This window comes from Lucilia sericata, unplaced genomic scaffold, assembly GCF_015586225.1.
Source record: "Lucilia sericata isolate MDLA Ls3-8-SP2 unplaced genomic scaffold, ASM1558622v1 Contig000260F_arrow, whole genome shotgun sequence".
Classification (NCBI taxonomy): domain Eukaryota; kingdom Metazoa; phylum Arthropoda; class Insecta; order Diptera; family Calliphoridae; genus Lucilia; species Lucilia sericata.
Window position 1 is genome coordinate 331,158 of NW_023994285.1, and position 24,364 is coordinate 355,521.

At 29.7% G+C, this 24,364-nt stretch overlaps 1 protein-coding gene across 12 annotated transcripts in view; it reads left to right on the forward strand.

The window, feature by feature from the left end:
• LOC119602889 (disintegrin and metalloproteinase domain-containing protein 9) overlaps window positions 1–24,364 on the forward strand; it is a 333,169-nt gene that overhangs the window by 301,187 nt on the left and 7,618 nt on the right. For 5 of the 12 annotated variants that reach the window (XR_005231379.1, XR_005231380.1, XM_037954681.1 and 2 more), the window contains exons 20-23: window positions 5,963–6,121; window positions 6,203–6,264; window positions 10,964–11,654; window positions 13,378–13,485. Coding sequence is in view for 10 of the 12 variants with exons in the window: in XM_037954681.1 (XP_037810609.1) it covers window positions 5,963–6,121; window positions 6,203–6,264; window positions 10,964–11,654; window positions 13,378–13,485 (1,020 nt within the window). In the remaining 2 variants the exon portion in view is untranslated. Of the gene's footprint in view, window positions 1–5,962; window positions 6,122–6,202; window positions 6,265–10,963; window positions 11,655–13,377; window positions 13,732–14,005; window positions 14,393–14,423; window positions 16,661–24,364 lie in introns of those variants that run through there. The other 7 variants (XM_037954673.1, XM_037954674.1, XM_037954676.1 and 4 more) reach the window with 4 other exon arrangements.

Below are 24,364 nucleotides of genomic sequence, written 5' to 3' on the forward strand. Positions count from 1 at the left end.
TATTTGAAACCTCTATCTTATCTTAAAAATCTCTCTTTAAAAGCTCTTAGACACAAAAGGATTTTAAAATGTTGAAAAAGTTCTTTAACATAAAGCCTTAAAGCCTTGACTTAAATTGGCTAAGGTAGCAGTTAAAGCTTGTAAACTAAAAAAATCTATGTACTTGTCAATTAAAAGCTTTTAGGTCTTAAAATTTCCTGATAAATTTCAAAACTGTGGTCTAATTTGTTAAACCACTGTCACTGTGCACTTACATATATTATGTTTAATACAATAATTTTACACTCTCATTAATAAATTCATCACGACGTTTAATTTTTTTCTGTTACACAACAAATCATGTGTATTTAATACGTTTATTACCACCACAATTACATGACATCAATGTGGTTATAACATGTTACCCAATTTACGTATATACGTATAATAGATGTAACCTATTGGAAAACAAATTATCAGGGCCCTATTGAATAATTTAATTGACTTAAAATTTTTCGACCCTATGAAGAATATATATATTTTGGATCTTTATAGATAGCGAAATGAATGTCTGAATGTATGTTTGTTGAATTACATTTACTGAACACTGCTCTGTAACTCAAATAAGGGCAAAGTTCCGAAACATTCCATAAAAATATTGTAAATTTTTTTTCATTACATAACAAAACACAATTAAAACAACATGCAGCTTTATTGTTATATGATGTTATATGTGAGAAGGATATAAGTCGAAGTGATTTACCTGAACTCCTGCCATGATAGCCCTATTACTCGATGGTACTTTTTCATAGACTAGCTGAACTGTTAGATCACTCATAATCGTCTCTTTATGTGATTTACCCACATGCAGATGACAATTTTTGAAAATGGTTTCGCCTGTCCATCTACAAGTACTTTGCTCAAGTACTCAAACTATATAATCTCTAACCCGTGCTGCCCTATTGCGTAACTTCTTGGAATTAAAATCAGTACTTCCATTTATAACCACGCAGATGGTATGCGTTGATACAACAACAATGCTTAGAGACGCAATCCGTAAACGCATACGAATCCATCGACTAAGTCAAACGGAAGTTCTTACTCACAGAGCACACGTTGTGCTAAATTTGGTACGAATAGAGTAAACCCTGAAGGTGGCGTGTCATAATGTCCAGTGACATAATGCCCATGGACGTTATGACACACTAAATTGAGTCATAGTGGATGTTATGACAATTTCAAAAGTGTCACAATGTCTACGAGCAAAATGACATAAAGTCCATGAATTTCAATGAGTCCATTTATCAAAAAAAGCCTTATTTAGCGAAGCCTTTTTTCGAAATATCCCAGAGTTGAAAACCCCTGCGTCCGGCCGAAGGCAACATCAACGTACGTCAAATTTTAGAGCAATTCTTTTCGGGATAAGAGTGTCCCTTTCCTAAATTCTTAACAAATTTTCCAAAACATTTCTGTTTTTAAAGTGTCACAATGTCCATGGACATGACACTTTTATGAATTGTCATAACGTCCATAGACACTATGACACATTATGACACGTCGTCAACCCTGAACATATCTTGACAAAACGCAAAATGCTGTGATAAATCTGATATGAACAGAGTAAACCCTGAACATAAGTTGAATCAATGGTATCACTTGTATAACATATCTTATATCAATCACCAATCAACCCAGTACACTTCTCATTTATACGACATATTAAGTCTATGTATACAGTTGGTTGAGGCCCACATACCCCTACCTCCATAACGTATCATATACACTTGACACCAACTCATTGCTAACGCTTAGCCCAACAGTTACTACTTTTAACTTATCCCGAAATATAGATTTCACCGTGTATCAGTGCTTAAAAACATTCTCTTCCCACCAGTTAAGGTTTAAACCACAGTCACTACGTATACCCCAAAGGGACCTCCCCAATAACCGGGACAAGACAATGTCCGAAACTCTGTCTGTATGTTTGTTGAAATTAATATTCAAAAGACCTCAGTTCTTCTTCTTACAGAGAAAGAACAAGAACAATATATGAAGCTGTATGTTGTTATTGTTTTGTTATTGCGAACATCAGGGATGGAAAATTGTGCGGGGAAATTAAAAAGTAAAAAAATAATTTTAAAAAATGAAAAATGTAAAGGGTAAATAAAATTCGGCAAAAAACGTTTGCTTCTTATATTTTGTAACGGATTTCCATTTAGTACGAAAGACCCTCCTCTCATTCACACAGCTAATTCTTAACATCAACAGAATATGTAAAGAACTCTGAAAATTCTTCAAAAAAACTACTAGAAATGTTCAAATAAGTATTCGAATTTAACCACTAATAGGAATTTTCATCAAACATATCAAGAAGGCCTTTCAACAGGCCTTTTTATAAACCCTGCTGGGCTACAATCATATAGAAGTACCTGAACTTACACATACAGTCATCATGTAAAATTCATAAATAATTCAATAAAAAATTTAACCTTTAAAACTTGATCATGACTTACTAACTTTATAAAACACATATATTTTTCTGAATAACATTTACAACAATGTTTTTTAACTTTTAAAAAATTTAATTAAATAAAAATAAACAAAAAAGTTTATAAACTAATTGAAAGTCTTATAGGGAACAAAAACTTTTAATTTTCTTTTTTAAACCCTACAATAAAAGGTAAGTTAAAAATAAATTTACCTTTAATTAAAAAAAAAAATTTATAAAATTAAAGTTTTTATTAAAAAAACAACAAAATCATACCCTAGAAGAAGGCGCGGGGAGTACGTAATTTTAATTAGTAGTATATATTTAGTTGCTAAAATAATAACAAAAAAAAACATTTTCCCAAAAAAAAAAAAATAATATTATTTGTATGAAAATGTTTAAAAATGCTTTATTTAAATACGTTTTAACATTTTTATTCGATTAATTGTAGTTAGCTAAACATTATAAAACATTAAACATCAACCATTAACATTAATTTAAAAAAAAAAATATTTACATTTCTTTATCAACAAAAAAATTTAAAAAAGAGATACTTTGATTATTGTTCCCCTTGTGAAGGACAATAATCATGGCATCTCTAGGGTACGTACACCACATTTCTCTATACATCTATAAGATATATTTTTTCTGTTTCATAACAACATCATTGTTGCATTGCGTGTAGATATTTACATCCAACTGCAACTCAGCAGAAAATTTGTATAATTTTATTAAAGAAAATCATCATAATAACTCCGCTGCTGAGCTCTGCAGAGAAATATCATTTTACATTTATTTCACACATTTCTCTATCTCTGTCATATACACTGTCTTTTTTGAGTTATGGTGGTGCTTTCTACTGAGATTAAATATATTTAAAGAAAAAAGAAAAGTACTAAAACAAATGAATTTCATAAATTCATGTTGTATAAAAGATAAAAGAAGAAAAAAAAAAGATGAAAGTTTACTAACAAATCATACCAAATACACATACAAAAACATTTAAATCTATATTGCATTTGTGTGTTTTGTTTGTGTATTATTGTATGTGCATATATTTCTTTTAATTTGCTATAAAATCTACTAATAATAATAATAAAAAAATATTGAAAATAACATATACTAACAAAATATTAAAAATAAATAATAATAATTTATACTAATATTTTTTATAAATATAACTGTATGTATGTAAATTATTAAACAATAAACTAATCATAATACTTCTAACTAACACGAATACTAACAAAACAAAATTTATAAATACATACATAAATACATTAACAATAAACAAATCCACTGAAAAGGAATAAAAAAAAGAATTCATACATACATACATATATTTTATACATTTTCCAACACATAAATTATAATTATAATATTTGTATTTGAAACCCATGAAAGAATAACAAAGAAATAAACCAAAAAATTTTTTATGTTTTTTTTTTAATTTTTTTGTAGGAGTTTGGTTTAGTTTGAAGCTTAAAGTTTAACTGTAATTAAAGCATAATTCATAAAATATGTACATTTCAGATTTGATTCAATTTTTCTGTTTTCATGTTTAGACTGATTTTTCAAATTTAAGAAGAGCAAGATATGTCCGTCTGTCTGCCTGTCTGCCTGTCTGTCTGTCTGTCTGTCTGTCTGTCTGTCTGTCTGTCTGTCTGTCTGTCTGTTTGTCTGTCTGTCTGTCTGTCTGTCTGTCTGTCTGTATGTCTATCTGTCTTTCTGTCTATCCGTCTGTCCATCCATCTAAACTTTGTAAACAAACTACAATTTTAAAGATAATTCTATGAAATTTGGAGCATGATCTTCTATTCTCCTAGAGACTAAGCCTATTGAAAAATGTTTAAGATCGGTCCATTATTTCCACTCGATTCCTAAGAATCTTCCAATCAGTGTTAGTCAGGAATGTTATTTCCGGAATAACATCACTTCCAAGATATTTGGATCTAACTTCGACGAATGCCTGGCAGTGGCAAAGAAAGTGCTCCAGAGTTTCACTGTCCTCTCCACATGCTCTACATTCGTCTGAATCCGCACGGCCAATTTTATATTGATATGCTCGTAATCCTGTGTGTCCACTCAGAATACGTACCATCTTACTAACTTCAGACTTGCTCATTTTAAGGAGATTTCGTGGTTCTACCCACTGTTTCATTATTCCAAGAGGCCTTTTGGGATTCTCTCACCCATATTTTTAGTTCAGTTTTTGTTGCGTCGAATGGTTTCGCGGTTATCAGGTTAACTGCCTCGAGCTCCCTACCCTTTAAAGCTATTACATTCGCCCTTTCGTTACCGACTACTACCGAGTGGGCTGGTACACATATGATGTGAACCTTACCTCTGGGAGAGTATTCAGTTAAAGCTTTTTTACAATCCAATACGGTCTTAGATTTAGTTATATCGCCTAATATCGCCCTAATTGCCTTCTGGCAATCGGTAAATATATTTTTGTCTAATGTTCCGCTTGACCAAGACATTCTATCTGGGATCAGCGTTTCAAATTTTCCGACATATTCTGTGTCTGGTATACGATCAGGCACGTCCGATGATTGTGTATAACCTTCCAATGTGTCCAGTATACATTGATGACGTGTCCTATAACCGCTTTTGGCCAGTTCGCCTAAAGTAAAGAGCCGTTCGGCTGTAAGAGCCGCCTCATATTTTAAATATGTTTCAATGGTTAGAATATCTAGCACCACTTATACCCAAGGAATTAACATAAGCTAAAAAATATTACAAAACTAATTACAGTTAAAAGTAAAAACTAACCAAAACTCCCAAAAAAATATATATACATTTTTTATTTATTTCATATAACTGTATAGTTATCATCATTAATTCTTAAATATAAAATTTTTATTTAAATTACAAATTTTTCGTTATTTATTTTATATTAATAATACTATATTGCAAAACTATTATCAGTTTTTTCTTTTGTAATAAAAAGAAAAAAACCAACAAAAACAACTTCTAATAATCAATCACATATTTTTTATTGTTATTATTCCAAATTTGTTTATTCCTCCATACCACACAATCGATTAAAAAAAATCTCTAAAATTTACTAAAAAAAAAAACAAAATTTGTCCAAAACATCTTCAACATCATGGTCGCATATGAAAAAACAAATAAATTCAAATTATCAACAACTACAAATAAAATAAATAAATAATAAATAAAACAATTGTCATCATTGACCAAAATCAATAAAAATAAATCAAAATTAAAAAAAAATAAACTTAAACTAAACCACCTTAACGACAAAAAAAATTGCGCAAAAACCAAACCAAAAAATTATATATATATATTTACCAAAATCATAATCATTAAAAATCGATAACAAATCACAATCAAACAAACTATTTAAAACAAACAAAAAACCTCAAAAACAAATTACTTTAATTAAACCAAACAATAAACCCGTTAATAAATAATAATTCAAAAACCTAATAATCATATGAATACTGGACGAATCATTGATAAAACCAGGCGCAAGACCACCACCCTCAAATACGATCCACCCTATACAAAAAAGCCAATGGCGAAGGCTTATGGGGCTGCAGTCAATGCCGCAAATCATCATTCTGTGGAAGAGGTTTCACCAGATGGTTCCAATAAATTAGTTTATGCCAATCAACCAGGTTTCAGGTAATATAAACAAAACTACTCTTATTAATTAGAAATTCCAAAAATACTTAAATTGAAAACCACTTTTTTATTCCTTTCCAGTCGTGATAAAAGTATTCACAGTCGCCGTTATACCGGCAGTGATGATGATCAAACGCATTCAGGTAATTTGCTTTTACAAGCTACAAATTTTACAAACTACCAATTTTAAATAAGCAAATTGTACGTGTTTTTTTTACTCATTGTTATCGTAACGTACATTTGTATAAATATTTAGCTGAATTTCTTTATATAAACATTTTAGATGAATTATAAAACAAACAAATAACATTTATATATTAATGTTTTTCTCTCTATTAACATCAACTAAATACTTCTATTAATACTATTTTTACTACCACTACTTAATAACTACTATTACTACTAATATTTAACATAGTTAAACTTTGTTGGCGTTCAATGTTTTTTATAATTTATTATTTTTTATATTTCCAAAATATAATTTAGTTTCTTTACTTTTATTTATATTATTTATTAAGCCCCAAGCACTAATATTTTTTTCTTTGGTTTTTAATTAAATATTTTTTAATTTTTATTAAAAAAAAAACAAAAATTTTTTACTTAATGAAATATTTTATTAAAGTCTTGAATTAAATGTGTATTTTTAACTTTTGTAGATTTAGTTGTGAACTAATTTTTCTTTTAACTAAACTTTTCTAAATGGTTAGATTAGTTTTTATTTACCTAATAAGTAATGATTTAATAAGTTCATAAATGTTAACAAAAAGGCGTATATAAGTTTACTAAAATTTTTAATCAGAAAAAATACTATATATACCATATACTACCCAAAACCTAGTCTATAAACTTAACTATAAACTAGACAATAGAAAGGACGTTCACATTATAATCGGTTCTTCGCACAGGAACGACTCGTTCTTCAACGAACAACGACCAAGGATTGTCAACCCAGCCACAACGACTTTACACGCGTCGCTGCTACAACAACACTATATACTAGACTGTAGAATAAAATATATACTAAGCTATAGACGAAGCTATACACTAGACTACAAACTAGTCTATAGACAGCACTACTTACAGAATCATGACTAAACTATAGACGAAGCTATACACTACACTACAAACTAGTCTATAGACAGCTCTACTTACAGAATAAAGACTAGACTAAAGATTAGACTACAGACTGGCTATAGACTATACTATAGACTAGATTATAGCCTAGACTATTGAATAGACTATAGACTAGACTATAGAATAGACTATGGACTAGACTATAGACTAGACTATAGCCTAGACTATAGACAAGACTATAGACTAGACTATAGACTAGACTAAAGACTAAAAACTAGACTAAAGACTAAAGAATAGACTATACTCTAGACTATAGACTAGACTCTAAACTAGACTATTGACTAGACTATAGACTAGACTATAGACTAGAATATAGACTAGACTATAGACTAGACTATAGACTAGACTATAGACTAGACTATAGACTAGACTATAGACTAGACTATAGACTAGACTATAGACTAGACTATAGACTAGACTATAGACTAGACTATAGACTAGACTATAGACTAGACTATAGACTAGACTATAGACTAGACTATAGACTAGACTATAGACTAGACTATAGACTAGACTATAGACTAGACTATAGACTAGACTATAGACTAGACTATAGACTAGACTATAGACTAGACTATAGACTAGACTATAGACTAGACTATAGACTAGACTATAGACTAGACTATAGACTAGACTATAGACTAGACTATAGACTAGACTATAGACTAGACTATAGACTAGACTATAGACTAGACTATAGACTAGACTATAGACTAGACTATAGACTACACTATAGACTAGACTATAGACTAGACTATAGACTAGACTATAGACTAGACTATAGACTAGACTATAGACTAGACTATAGACTAGACTATAGACTAGACTATAGACTAGACTATAGACTAGACTAGACTAGACTATAGACTAGACTATAGACTAGACTATAGACTAGACTATAGACTAGACTAATAGACTAGACTATAGACTAGACTATAGACTAGACCTTAGACTAGACTATAGACTAGACTATAGACTAGACTATAGACTAGACTATAGACCTAGACTATAGACTAGACTATAGACTAGACTATAGACTAGACTATAGACTAGACTATAGACTAGACCTATAGACTAGACTCTAGACTAGACTATAGACTAGACTATAGACTAGACGATAGACTAGACTATTAGACTAGACTATACTAGACTATAGACTAGACCCTATAGACTAGACTATAGACTAGACTAGAGAGCTAGACTATAGACTAGACTATAGACTAGACTATAGACTAGACTATAGACTAGACTATAGACTAGACTATAGACTAGACTATAGACTAGACTATAGACTAGACTATAGACTAGACTATAGACTAGACTATAGACTAGACTATAGCCTAGACTATAGACTAGACTATAGACTAGACTATAGACTAGACTATAGACTAGACTATAGACTAGACTATAGACTAGACTATAGACTAGACTATAGACTAGACTATAGACTAGACTATAGACTAGACTATAACTAGACTATAGACTAGACTATAGACTAGACTATAGACTAGACTATAGACTAGACTATAAGACTAGACTATAGACTAGACTATAGGACTAGACTATAGACTAGACTATAGACTAGCTAGACTAACTATAGACTAGACTATAGACTAGACTATGAGACTAGACTATAGACTAGACTATAGACTAGACTATAGACTAGACTATAGACTAGACTATAGACTAGACTATAGACTAGACTATAGACTAGACTATAGACTAGACTATAGACTAGACTATAGACTAGACTATAGACTAGACTATAGACTAGACTATAGACTAGACTATAGACTAGACTATAGACCTAGACTATAGACTAGACTATACTAGACTATAGACTAGACTATAGACTAGACTATAGACTAGACTATAGACTAGACTATAGACTAGACTATAGACTAGACTATAGACTAGACTATAGACTAGACTATAGACTAGACTATAGACTAGACTATAGACTAGACTATAGACTAGACTATAGACTAGACTATAGACTAGACTATAGACTAGACTATAGACTAGACTATAGACTAGACTATAGACTAGACTATAGACTAGACTATAGACTAGACTATAGACTAGACTATAGACTAGACTATAGACTAGACTATAGACTAGACTATAGACTAGACTATAGACTAGACTATAGACTAGACTATAGACTAGACTATAGACTAGACTATAGACTAGACTATAGACTAGACTATAGACTAGACTATAGACTAGACTATAGACTAGACTATAGACTAGACTATAGACTAGACTATAGACTAGACTATAGACTAGACTATAGACTAGACTATAGACTAGACTATAGACTAGACTATAGACTAGACTATAGACTAGACTATAGACTAGACTATAGACTAGACTATAGACTAGACTAGACTAGACTAGACTATAGACTAGACTAGACTAGACTATAGACTAGACTATAGACTAGACTATAGACTAGACTATAGACTAGACTATAGACTAGACTATAGACTAGACTATAGACTAGACTATAGACTAGACTATAGACTAGACTATAGACTAGACTATAGACTAGACTATAGACTATAGACTAGACTATAGACTAGACTATAGACTAGACTATAGATAGACTATAGACTAGACTATAGACAAATATATAGCTCCATTATTAGTATCTGTACATCATCCTAAATCTAGACACTATGTATCAATACATCAATACATTTATGAACTTATTAATAAAAAATGCAAAATAATAATAAATATTTAGAAGTTTTTTTATGTGTTACATAAGTATTTATGGTATGTGTTGTAAATGTTAATTGTTACATAAAAGGAATGAACTAGAATTGTGTTTTAGAAAATAAACAATTATGGCGAAACTATAACATTTATTACAGAAGTTAAAAATAAAGGATATTTTCATGCAAAATAAACTATAACTAATAATCCTTCCTTTTCAACAAATAACATCAAAATGATTGAGAATATTAAAAATGAACAACATCAGCAGCCATTGTTTTCAAGCAAAATCAAAAAATATCGCATAATTTTGAATATTGCTTTCAACAAAAATTATTTTTGTAACAAATAATTAGCGGATAAAGGAAGCATTTTCTTACATCGTTTCCATTTATATTTCAAAAATATTGAGAGATTTTCATAAATTTGCTATTGTCATTTTTAAATTTTATATAATTTTACAAGTTTTCAAAAACTTGCAAATAGATTTTGTCAATTATTTCAAAAAGCTTTTCACTTATTCTTAAATAGTTTAATTTACAACTAAAAAACACCGAGTTTCTGAAAACGAAAATCTATTTTAAATTTAAATTTTAATAAAATAATATCTAAGATATTTAAAAGAAATTAGGTAAATTTTAGGCCTCCTTTGTATGGAATTGGTTTGTGAACGAAAAAATTTTTATTATTTTAGCACCATTTTACATAAATATTTGCACTTTGATATAGAAACGTTATTTTTACATGTTTTTAATCACTTTAATTGCTCCGTCTTTATGTTCACTTCTTCATATATTTGAACGTCAACAAAGTAAACAACTAAAAATAAAAACTGATTGTTATTTTAACACTAATAATGCAAAAATAATAACAATAATAAGAATACAACAACAAATTCACTAATAAAAAAAAACTCAAATCAAACTCAAAAAAAAAGATAGAAAAAATACATTGAAAACATTTCCCCTCTCCCACTCTCCTTCACAGAAAAAGGTATTTTAAAGAAACACGGTTACGGTCTTGTACATGGTGTACATGATGATGGTCAATCCGATAATTTAGAATTAATCACACAAGACGGTACTTTGGCATCGTCGAGCGGTGCTGCAGTATCGGAAGTCGAACGCACTTTAAAATCCCTCAACGGTTATCATGAAGATATTTTGGAGGCTCTACGCAATGCGGCCTCACATCGCGGCACTGGCACTGGCAACACACCCGTTGGCAGTGGCAGTCTCAGTGAGGAAATGTTACGCAAAACCCTACAGGAATGCGCTTCAGCTCAACTAGGCTATACAACAGAACCCTATAAACGTTCGAGTGGTTCGAAGACTAGTTCTCGAGAGAATATATGCGATCAGGGGCCACCACACGCCCTGCTGGTCGAAACATCCAGCATGGGTGGTCCTCACGGTGGACCCATTATGCATCATCACCGCTCACAGCATCAGTTGCATCAGCCACTGATGCAACAGCAACCGCCACCCGATGAGGAGGATGCTCCCGCTACCGGGCCCTTACGCATACGTAATCTTGAGGATCTTATCAGACAACTCGAACATCATTCGTCGAGACACATGAGTCCCAGTGGCTCAGAGGACATACGAATTTCTGAAACAGAAGGCGATCGTCATTATAGATTAGATAGTTCTGCTGCTTGTAGTGAATCCTCGCAAGGGTTAGTAAAATAAAAAAAAAATTAAAAAAAAATCTAAAAAATACGTATAATGAGTATAATTGTGCTTGCTGCATCATAATTTACTTAAATATTGTGTTGGGGCTGTATAGTAGGTGTCTATTTTTTTGGCATAGAAACTAATAATACTAAAAAATACACAAAACTTAATAAGAACGCTTTCAAATGTTATTAATAATAATAATTAAATGGTATTAAACTAGGAATTGATTGAATTCATGGATTGAGTTTTAAGAATCTAAACAATTAGAAATTATACATTTATTTTTAAAAAGTTGTGCAACCCGCTTTTGAACAAAACATACAAAAAAAATTAAAACATTTAAAAATTTACCAAAAACAAAAAAAAAAGTATTAAACAAAAAAATATTAAAACGCTAAAATATCCCTCTTAACATTGATAGAATTCAGAATCCATACATATTTAAAACAACAACAATTGAATATGAACAAATTTTTTGAAAATTTTTTACAGACTATCATTATGGCGTGGAATATCTAGTGTGATGAAGGTAACCCCATCCTAATAAAAGTAAAAAAAAACACACAAAAAACTATTAAAATTTAAATATTTATATGAAATGGAAAAATATGTAGTAAAACGGGTAATATTTAGCATAATCTTTCTTATATTTAAAAATTAAAAACATTTTTGAATGATTTTTAGAATAAAGCAAACAATTAGGAAAATTTAATTTCAAATCGTTTTCGTTATAAGAAAATACATAAAAAAAATTAATTAAAAATTTATTTAAATAAACCTTGAGAATTAAGTTTTTGAAAATCATTCAAAAATATACGGAAACTCTGGATTTCATAAAAAAAATTATTTGGCTATAGGTTGAACTTGTTTAAGGAAAAGTCTGAAGAAAGCTTTTATTTTATGATCTCAACATAAGCTTAAATCAAACGTTTAAATAACTCATTTAGAGATTGTTAAAAGCTGTTGAAAGATCTCTTTGCTTATTCCTACCTAAGGTAAAGTTTTAGAAAAGCACTCATGAATAAGAGCTTTATACTTGATATTACGTTAGCTGTTAGAAAACTTAAATGAAATATGATTTCAAACTAAAAGCTTTGAAAACTTAAGCGCAATCTTTATACATACATATTTGTCCAATTCACAATCGATGTCGTATCGTTGTTGCGTTGTATGTCATAATTTTTTTTTATTTTTTTTCAAATAAACAAATCAAAAATACAAAATTACGACATTCTTCCATACAACCCTACAAAACCGACTGTAAATTGGACAATTGATTTCCAAGAATTTTACAAACAAAAATTAAAACATTTTCAACCCAAAGCCAAATAAACATTCTTTTCTGTACAAAAAAAAATGACCTTTAGTAACCCGTTTTATATAAAAAAAAATTAATGGGACATTTTAGTTAATTACTTAATATGAATTTAATTCCAAATACAAATTAAATTAAACAATTACCTATGGCACTAACATTTAACTAAGACGCTAAGCTATTTAGTTTAAATAATATTAATAAATAATTGGCTCCAAAAAATAGGCACCTAAACTAAAAGTATAAATTGCTCCAAAACTTTGTTTTTTTTTTTTTTTTGTCAAACTATCCTTCCTACACAAACCCTGCCAGCAAATTGTTTCTAATAAAATTGTATTTTCTTTTTTGTTTCATTTTTTTTTACACTTTTCCTTATACTACAAACAAATTTTATAATACTAAAATAGATCAAATCAACAATTAGCACAATCGCAAAAAACTGCAACAATACATCCGTCTTACAGCAGTCGTTGTCGACCGCGTGCCGATGAAGAGTCACGTTTCTCCTATGGAAGGTACAGACATCCCACTACAACCAGTAGACATCCATCACATCAATCACATTCACCTCATGCTTTTGGCCATCATGCACATCATTCGCATGCTCATGGTCATGCAACACACGGTCCACACTCATCGCATCATTCATCGCATACACATTTGCATCAGGACGACGATGGCATCTATGAGAGTGCCGATCATCATGATCGACAAATGGTAGATACGCGTCTTGACCCACGGGAAGTTCCCGATAGTGAGAGGTATGTATAGCCAATGAATTCACTTTAGTTAGAGAGTTTGTGTAAAGTACAAACCGAAAAATAAGATCAGTTTCCCTTGTAGTAGTTGTTGTATTCATTTTTGATGAAACATTTTTAAGTTTTATAATTTTCTTCATAAGTGTAGTTTTTCCACTGACCCCCTGTTACCCCCTCTTTAAAGTAGTTAAATTAATAATGAAGTTTACAACTTCATTTTCGTTGTTTTTTCTTATTTTTTCTAAAACATTTTTCGCCTATCCCAATCCGATTTAAGTTTAATTAAACTTTAAGTTGCCTTTGCATCAAATATCATTAATTTTATTCGTTCGTTTGTTCTTCGATCGATCGCTCTTCTTCGTTTTGTTTGTTTTATTCGTTTCGATACCTCTGTTCGTTCGTTTTTTGATTTTTTTTGCAACACCCACTCGTTATGACTGCTGCGGTGCTGTTTTATGTTTGATTTTCTCTTGGTTTCTTTTCAATATTTCTGGGTGTTTTTCTCTCAACTGAATCCTTTTGGTTTTTGTATTTCCGTTAACGTTTCCATTCATCTTTTCGTTTCGTTTCATTTCCGTTTTTCGTTTTCTTTGGTGTGTAAACAAACATATTTTGATTTCGACATACGTATGTTTCGATTTTGTGTTTCTGTTATTCCGTGTACCGTTGTTCCTGTTATGATTATTATTTTCTAGTGATGACTTTATTCAAGCTCAACAACAGTTAGCCCGATGGGCGAGTGAGGATGTGGTATCCGTCGTGGTAATGGAACAGCCGCTCCCCGGTACAACATCGGATTCCCAACAATCCAGCGGCGGGGGCGGACACACGTCGGGAGCGGCATCAACGAATACCGTTATCCACCACCAGCATCCGCACCAGCACCACGGCGATCATCCATCCTCGGCACAAGCCACATCAACTTCAACGGTGTCGGCGGCAGCAGCGGCGGCGGGTACAATCAATGCTCATATGAATATGGGGGCCGTTCCAAATGGCATCGCTGTAAATCAGAGGGACTATTACCCCTCACCTCCCTCCACGGAGACGGAAAGCAGTGGAAGTGTTATCCAGCCGCTCAACCGACGTTACACTATTCAGGGCGATACAAGTCAACAGCAGCTGCAATTGCATCAGCTACACCAACATCAGCATCAATCCCATCAACAGCAGCAGCAACAACACCAAATGCAGCAACAGCAGCAGCTTCAAATGCAAGGCGACACCACCACCAGCAGCAGCAACAACAGTCAATCCGGTCAAATCATGGAGAATGGACGTTATCCGGAATATAAGCACTGATAGTATAATATTAACTCCATCCCTACGAACACTACCATTAATAGCATGATCACTACCAACTACATCACTACCACCACCACAACTTCTACTACCACTACCAACACCACTCCAGTAATGACTTTGAATAACAGCTACAGCAACAACATCACTGCTATGCCACCAACGACAAGCCTTTCGCAGCAACATTCACCCCACTGTTACGCCCATCAGCTACAAGCGTATCATTGAGTTGAAACAAACTAAAAAACAAAATGTGATCCAACATTTCATACACTCGTAATAAAAAAGTAACATTTCAACTAGTTACACTGCGACAAATAATATATATTTCAAACATGTCTTAGACACAGCGAAACCAACATTTGTTCTAATACCACTTTTGTGAGTAGATTTAAACAAGTTGTTTTCTCACTGTGTTTTTATAGATCTGCCCGATTTAGCGGTGATGTTTTGGAAACTCTCTACTGCTCTCGCGCTCTCTCTCTATCTATCTCTCCATCACACTAACTGTCCTAACTTATCCCTCTCACATCACTGAATCATTATTATTTTGTATTAAAATAACAAAATTCACAAAATCAGAGATTCTTTTTTATATTCTAAAATTAAATTAAATTAGTTATACATATTAAGATAACAAAAACAAAATAAAAACCATAAAAATAATTAATTAAGTCAACAGAAAAAAATTAAAAAAAAAAACAAAAAATATATTGTGATTTTATACAAAGTAGTCGATATTTTAGTTTTAAATAAAACCCAAAAAAAAAATAATTAGAACAAATTTAACGAATTGATAACTGGCAAAAACCAAACACAATATTATGAATTTTTGATAAAAACATAAATAAATTGAAAATTAAAAAAAGAAACACACAAACACATTAAAAAAATCTAAAAATCCACACCCCACAATTACTTTAGGTTAGTCAATAAATAATTAAATTGCAAAGAAAGAAAACCCCCAAAAAAATAATAGAATTTAAATAAATTTTAGTAAATATTGTAAATATTAGTTACAAAAATACAACAGAAACAAACACTAATGAATTTGTATATATTTAGAAAAAATAAAATTAGAATATAAATAGTTTTTATGAATTGATATTAAAAAAAAATTGATTAGAAATAAAAATCAATGCCTGCATATTTAGTTTAAATTTAATTCTTAAGGTTATCGAACTAAATTCCACATTATTCAAATTGACTTTATTTAGAAGGAGAAAAAAACAATTTTATGGTGTAAAACAACTGAATTTATTTTCTATAAAAAAATTTAAGAAGACTTATTTATACCTAGTTGAGGAAATTTAAATTAAATAAATTTTTAGATAACAGAAATTTATTAAAAGTCATGAAGCTAAAATATGCTTTATTGATTTAATAAATATTGACTCCAAATTCGCTCATCTGCAATAATATATGTACGTCTCCTTATTTTCTTATGAATCTTTTAACATTTTATTAAACAAATATTGCTCTAGATTTTCAAGTACCTTATTCCATTTTTTTAATAACAATTAATTCACATACAATTTGTGTACGCATTCATATTTTTCTAAATAGTTACAGTTTTCGAAGAAATGATTTTTAAAGAACCCGATTTTGTTAAAAAAACGTAGTTAAGTTCAATTCAGTTCTAGTTCAGTTCTAGTTCAGTTCTAGTTCAGTTCTAGTTCAGCTCTAGTTCAGTTCTAGTTCAGTTCTAGTTCAGTTCTAGTTCAGTTCTAGTTCAGTTCTAGTTCAGTTCTAGTTCAGTTCTAGTTCAGTTCTAGTTCAGTTCTAGTTCAGTTCTATTTCAGTTCTATTTCAGTTCTAGTTCAAGTTCTAGTTCAGTTCTAGTTCAGCTCTAGTTCAGTTCTAGTTCAGTTCTAGTTCAGTTCTAGTTCGTTCTAGTTCAGTCTAGTTCAGTTCTAGTTCAGTTCTAGTTCAGTTCTAGTTCAGTTCTAGTTCAGTTCTAGTTCAGTTCTAGTTCAGTTCTATTTCAGTTCTAGTTCAGTTCTAGTTCAGTTCTAGTTCATTCTAGTTCAGTTCTAGTTCAGTTCTAGTTCAGTTCTAGTTCAGTTCTAGTTCAGTTCTAGTTCGTTCTAGTTCAGTTCTAGTTCAGTTCTAGTTCAGTTCTAGTGCAGTTCTAGTTCAGTTTCTAGTTCAGTTCTAGTTCAGTTCTAGTTCAGTTCTAGTTCAGTTCTAGTTCAGTTCTAGTTCAGTTCTAGTTCAGTTCTAGTTCAGTTCTAGTTCAGTTCTAGTTCAGTTCTAGTTCAGTTCTAGTTCAGTTCTAGTTCAGTTCTAGTTCAGTTCTAGTTCAGTTTAGTTCAGTTCTAGTTCAGTTCTAGTTCAGTTCTAGTTCAGTTCTAGTTCAGTTCTAGTTCAGTTCTAGTTCAGTTCTAGTTCAGTTCTAGTTCAGTTCTAGTTCAGTTCTAGTTCAGTTCTAGTTCAGTTCTAGTTCGTTTCTAGTTCAGTTCTAGTTCAGTTCTAGTTCAGTTCTAGTTCAGTTCTAGTTCAGTTCTAGTTCAGTTCTAGTTCAGTTCTAGTTCAGTTCTAGTTCAGTTCTAGTTCAGTTCTAGTTCAGTTCTAGTTCAGTTCTAGTTCAGTTCTAGTTCAGTTCTAGTTCAGTTCTAGTTCAGTTCTAGTTCAGTTCTAGTTCAGTTCTAGTTCAGTTCTAGTTCAGTTCTAGTTCAGTTCTAGTTCAGTTCTAGTTCAGTTCTAGTTCAGTTCTAGTTCAGTTCTAGTTCAGTTCTAGTTCAGTTCTAGTTCAGTTCTAGTTCAGTTCTAGTTCAGTTCTAGTTCAGTTTCATTCGTTCAGTTTCAGTTCAGTTCATTTCTAGTTCAGTTCTTCAGTTCTAGTTCAGTTCTAGTCTGTTCAGTTCTAGTTCATTTCTAGTTCAGTTCTAGTTCAGTGCTCAGTTCAGTTCTAGTTCAGTTATAGTTCAGTTCTAGTTTCAGTTCTGGTTCAGTTCAGTTCAGTTCTAGTTCAGTTCTAGTTCAGTTCTAGTCAGTTCTATTCAGTTCTAGGTTCAGTTCTAGTTCAGTTCTAGTTCATTTCTAGTTCAGTTCTAGTTCTGTGCTGGTTTCATTAATCTTTTTTGTCAACTTACATGTACATGTGTATCTTTTGATGACAAATTTGTCGTCAAAAAATCGCATGAAGACGAACAAAATTAAAGAGAAATCGTTCTTTCTTCTAACCCTCACCATTGGGGAGGAATTAATGCTTAAACGAAACCAGGTGTAAAGTACACTCGTTTAAAACGATTTTGCTCATGATATAAAACCTATATGTATTTCTTTGTTTAGGCCTAAGGTCTAAGTCCAGAACTCGTACTTCCAAGAGTTTTTCGGAAAAATACAAAAAAGTGGTACAAAATAGGGTTAATAAAGTCCTAAATTTTATGTTATTAAATTGTTTTCCGAGTTGATTGTTAAATTCCCAAAATAGGTACAATTACCAAAAAACAATTCTCATTTTAAATATTTTTCCAGCACTACTAAAGAAGTATGCTTAATAACTCATAACATAAATTTATCTCTAAAATTGGATGTATAGGAAAAAATAAAAATTGTTAATTAACCAAACATATATGTTTCATTCCACGAGCAAACAAAGAGTATTAATTTGTAAACTTGTGGTATTATTGATGTTTTCAGTTGAGTTGATCAAGACAAATTCCTTACGTTTTTAACAATTTCTAACTGCAAATTTTTCACAAAAAATAATATTCATAAAAAGGCATATACTTAATAAATGAGAATTTAGTTACAAATTTGCCCACAAACTTGTGCATATACATATGTATGTAACTGAATAATTATAGTTTAATGATAATTTTAAGAAACCAGATATTTATGTGTAAATATGTACAAAAATATTTAGTTTTCTCCACTACCATAGATAGACACTTAACTAAATTAATATAAATGAAAATACTTTTTATTTAAAGAAAGACTGTAAATATGTTAAAAATACAAACCAAATGAAAACATAAAACTAGACTTGACTTCCATTATAAGGAGGTGCAAAGACAACATAAATAGCAAATTTAAAAAAGATTTTTCGAAAAAAAAAACAGGTCCTCAAAATGTAAATACAAATCAAAAAATAGGCATAAAAATTATTCAATCCAATGGATGAGTAGGCCTAAGCAACTACAAAAGATAATTAAATTAATTGAAATAATTGGAGTAAAATGATAAACATAAATAATTAAGTGAACTTTTTAAGTCAACAATAATAAAACAGGTATTTAATAGTTAATAAAAAAATAACAAGAAGCACTTAGAACAAAAAAAATTAATATGAAATCAGAAAAATATTGTAAAAAATAACAACAAATTTTATACAAAAATTAAATTAATAACCACATAAACATACACACATCCACATAAAATACTCTTATTACAAGAGTTATTTTCTGTTAAAGTTAATGAACAAAAATAAAAATTAAAATAATAAAAATAATAATAAAAAACATTTGTATTAATTTAAATAATGTAGATAAGTTAAAATAAAAAATTACAATGAAAAAAAAACAACAAATCATAAAAAAAATTAAACAATATAAAAAAAAAGAATGTCAATTTATAAAAAAAATAATGAAAATAAAAATAATTAACAGCACACCAATACTACATTCATAAACTATTGATGATAAACAATAATACACTATTACTTTTACTCAGACATACACACAAGCATATTACATATATACAAACATATTCATACAAATAAACACACTCATACCCTGCAATAGAAGGTGTCCTTATTTAAGGATTTTTTTCATAGACATTTAGGCTTAACATTGTTAACAGATTAAGCTTTCGAAAATATGTAATTGTTTTAGCTTTTTTTGTTTTAGAAGGATTTCAACTGATTCTAATAACGAACACTATTTTGTAAGAAAACGTATAGAGGCTATAGTTACTCTACTATACCTTAGGGATACTAAAGATATCATTAACTCTAAGAGAGGTTACTAAATGGACAACTGATTTCCTTTCTGAACAACACAACTTTCTGCAAACAATTTTGAGAATAGAGTACAAAGGAAGTATTGAAATATAGGCTTAAACTGACTTTCTATAAACTGCAAGTAAAACTGCTGGGTACTTTACGTTTGTACAGACAGGCAGACAGAAATATAAACAGACAAACACACAAATATGTCATACTCATATATCACACAGCATAAATGTTGAAATAATAAAAATAATAATAAAAAAATAAAATATACTACAAAAATAACAGCAAAAATCACTGAATAGCGCAACATTCAACACAATTGTACTGTAAATTATTAAAAAAATAAAAAACGACAACCACAACAGAATAAAACAAAACAAAAAATACTCAATAGATAAAAAAAAGTGTATTTAAAGTAAATGCATGAATAATTTAAAATAATTTCATAAAACAAGGCAAAAAACGAAAAAAAAAATTGAATTGCAAACATTAACTAATACAACAAAACGCATAGAAACAATAACAAAAAAAAAACTTAAATCATACCACACAACAATAGAAACAACAACAGCATACAAAACAACAAATCATTGTTAACATTAAATAATTAATAAAACAAATAAAAATGCAAACTAAAAAAAAACAACAAAAAACTGAAAAAATTACAACCATAAAAAATAAATAAATTTTAAACAAAAAAACCCAACATTTATAAAAAACAAATAAACATGCAGGAGGTAACAAACAACAAATGAATTTACTACAAATACATTTATTGAATAATTAATATTAACGTTAAAAAGCAAAAAACAAATAAATATAAATAATTAATTAAATTAAATTTGAATAGTAAATTTTTGCAATACCAACAATAATAATAATAAATAAACAATTGAAATAAAATTACAAAACATTTAAACATAAAAAAATAATAATAATAAAAATAACAAACAGGACAGAATATTATGTTGCATATTAATTGTTTAAAAACACATTAAATATATGTACATACCATATATGTTTTTATTATTTTTAACAAAATTATTTTTTTATAAACCATAAAATTACATAATTATTTAATTACTGGTCTAAAATTATTAATATTTTATTTCTAACATCATATTTCCTCAGAGGATTTATTAAACACCTTTTAATTGTAACGTTCAACTCACATGGGAGTATGTATGCACAAGGAAAATACCATTTTTATACCCCTCGCCTTTCTGATATACAAACATATACCCTATATAAGAGTCGTCATTCAGTTTATAGTTTCCACAATATAATTTTAGATCCTATATAGTATAAAATCTGTGTACACAATTGCATGAAGAAATCAATTTTCTAATCACCCCAGATATATTCGGGATCCAACTGTTCTAATTATTGACCAAAATAAGAGTTTTTACATAAAAGTTAATATATAAGCAGCCTAAAATGACCACTAATTTCTTATCTGTATTATAAAGACTATCTACCAAATCTTTATTTGATTCTAGGATACTGTACATATATCCATCTGTCGGTGACTTCGACTAAAGGAAAGATAAATTAGAAATTATGACTGTTCGATGTTCAAAACCAATTAAAACTTTTTAAGGGTCCTACGTAGTTCAGTTCTAGTTCAGTTCTAGTTCAGTTCTAGTTCAGTTCTAGTTCAGTTCTAGTTCAGTTCTAGTTCAGTTCTAGTTCAGTTCTAGTTCAGTTCTAGTTCAGTTCTAGTTCAGTTCTAGTTCAGTTCTAGTTCAGTTCTAGTTCAGTTCTAGTTCAGTTCTAGTTCAGTTCTAGTTCAGTTCTAGTTCAGTTCTAGTTCAGTTCTAGTTCAGTTCTAGTCAGTTCTAGTTCAGTTCTAGTTCAGTTCTAGTTCAGTTCTAGTTTAGTTCTAGTTCTAGTTCAGTTTAGTTCAGTTCTAGTTCTAGTTCAGTTCTAGTTCAGTTCTAGTTCTAGTTTTCGTTCTAGTTCAGTTCTAGTTCAGTTCTAGTTTCAGTTCTAGTTCAGTTCTAGTTCAGTTCTAGTTCAGTTCTAGTTCAGTTCTAGTTCAGTTCTAGTTCAGTTCTAGTTCAGTTTCTAGTTCAGTTCTAGTTCCGTTCTAGTTCAGTTCTAGTTCAGTCTAGTTCAGTTCTAGTTCAGTTCTAGTTCAGTTCTAGTTCAGTTCTAGTTCAGTTCTCGTTCAGTTCTAGTTCAGTTCTAGTTCAGTTCTAGTTTAGTTCAGTTCTAGTTTAGTTCAGTTTCTAGTTCAGTTCTAGTTCAGTTCTAGTTCAGTTCTAGTTCAGTTCTAGTTCAGTTTAGTTCAGTTCTAGTTCAGTTCTAGTTCAGTTCTAGTTCAGTTCTAGTTCAGTTCTAGTTCAGTTCTAGTTCAGTTCTAGTTCAGTTCTAGTTCAGTTCTAGTTCAGTTCTAGTTCAGTTCTAGTTCAGTTCTAGTTCAGTTCTAGTTCAGTTCTAGTTCAGTTCTAGTTCAGTTCTAGTTCAGTTCTAGTTCAGTTCTAGTTCAGTTCTAGTTCAGTTCTAGTTCAGTTCTAGTTCAGTTCTAGTTCAGTTCTAGTTCAGTTCTAGTTCAGTTCTAGTTCAGTTCTAGTTCAGTTCTAGTTCAGTTCTAGTTCAGTTCTATCCTTTGCTCATTTATAAAGATTTCATTTATATTTCCTGCTTTCTTTGCAGTTAAATCTGGTTACTTTATATATATGTACATTATATATATGAATGTACCAAAACATCCCAGCAAAAACTTACACTAAAAATCACTACTTAAATAAGTACATACAAATAGGGAATTAAAAATTGTTTTGTTTTTAAAGCAAAAATAAGTCGCTCACACAGAATATGGACCTGGGCTTCTTGTTCTTAGAACATAATGCTTTTAGCACAAAAAAACATGTTTCTTTCTGTGTGGGTAAATCACAGTTGCAATAAAATGTACAAATACAACGGCAAAATTAAAAATAAAGTACTTACGTATTTGATTAGATGTAAGTCTTAAAAGAGTACTTAAACATAATACAAACGGTATGTAGAAGTCATTGAAAAGTGGTTATAGAAGTACCGAGTGTTTGTTGGGATACTTTAAAATTATGTGCGTATAACTGGGCGAATAATTGAAATTTATTTCTTACATTATTCTTTATACACCCGGATGTGTTGTTTTTACTTAATGAATAGACTATAGAAATTTTAAAAATTTTAATCCATATACAATGTATTTTATACATAAACAAATGTTTATTCCTTGAAAAATTTTAAATATTTAAAATCTATTGTAATTTAAAAATGTTTTTTAATCTAAAATAATTTTAAAGCAAATTTAATAATAATTTTTTTTAAGACTAATACAATAAGCATGCAGTTGTATGTATTTATGTAGGTTTTTTTAATTTAATATTTTAATTAAATCAATGTTAGCACAAATACCAATAGACCCATATAGACAGCAACTCAGACAGACAGTTACTTATGTAAATAATAGAATGATAAATAAATAATAACAATAATAATTAAAACAAATAAAATTACACTTGTGTTAACACATATCTAAAAATAAATTTACCAAATAGTTAATTGAATTAATTTATAAACATGCAGTTCTACAAAAAAGAAATTAAAAAATAACAAAAAAAATATAATAAAATAATAGAAAATATAAAATCCTAATGAATTTATCATACACTATAATACCAACTACAATAATTTCAGCAAATAAACATTTTTTATAAAAACATTCACACACGTACACACGCATATTCAAAATATTAAACAAACATGCATTTAACTTGTAAATATAAACAAATTGAAAAACTATACACTAAAATGCATTTGTTTTTAGGAAATAAACAAATAAACAACAAAAAAAAAAGAAAAAATAATAATACTACACGTTGAATGAACAAATAAAAAAACCAACTAATAAATTTCAAACTAATAAATACATTTAAAGTAAAGTAAAACAAAAAAACAGCAAAATACCAAACCAAAAAAAAAAAACAAATAATAATGTGTCTGTGTCTGTTAGTATAACTACCTATATGAACTGGTTTTAAAATTAACATATTCTAAAACAAAACAAACAACAAAACAAAATATTTAACATTTAAAACAAAAATATTATTTTGAAATAGCTAAAACATAAAACGGAATACAAACTTAAAAACTAATGCCAACAACAGCAAAGAAAACAAACAAATGAAACTAATATAAAACCACATACACAAACACACTCACTTGCATACATACACAATAAACAAATCCTTTTGAAAATAGCAGTAACATTTTAAATAAATTTTTTGCAATATTAATAATTTAATATAAACAGAAAACAACAAACAAAAGTAAAATTACAAGACAGATACATACATACTTACCATATTAAACCGGAAAACGGAAACA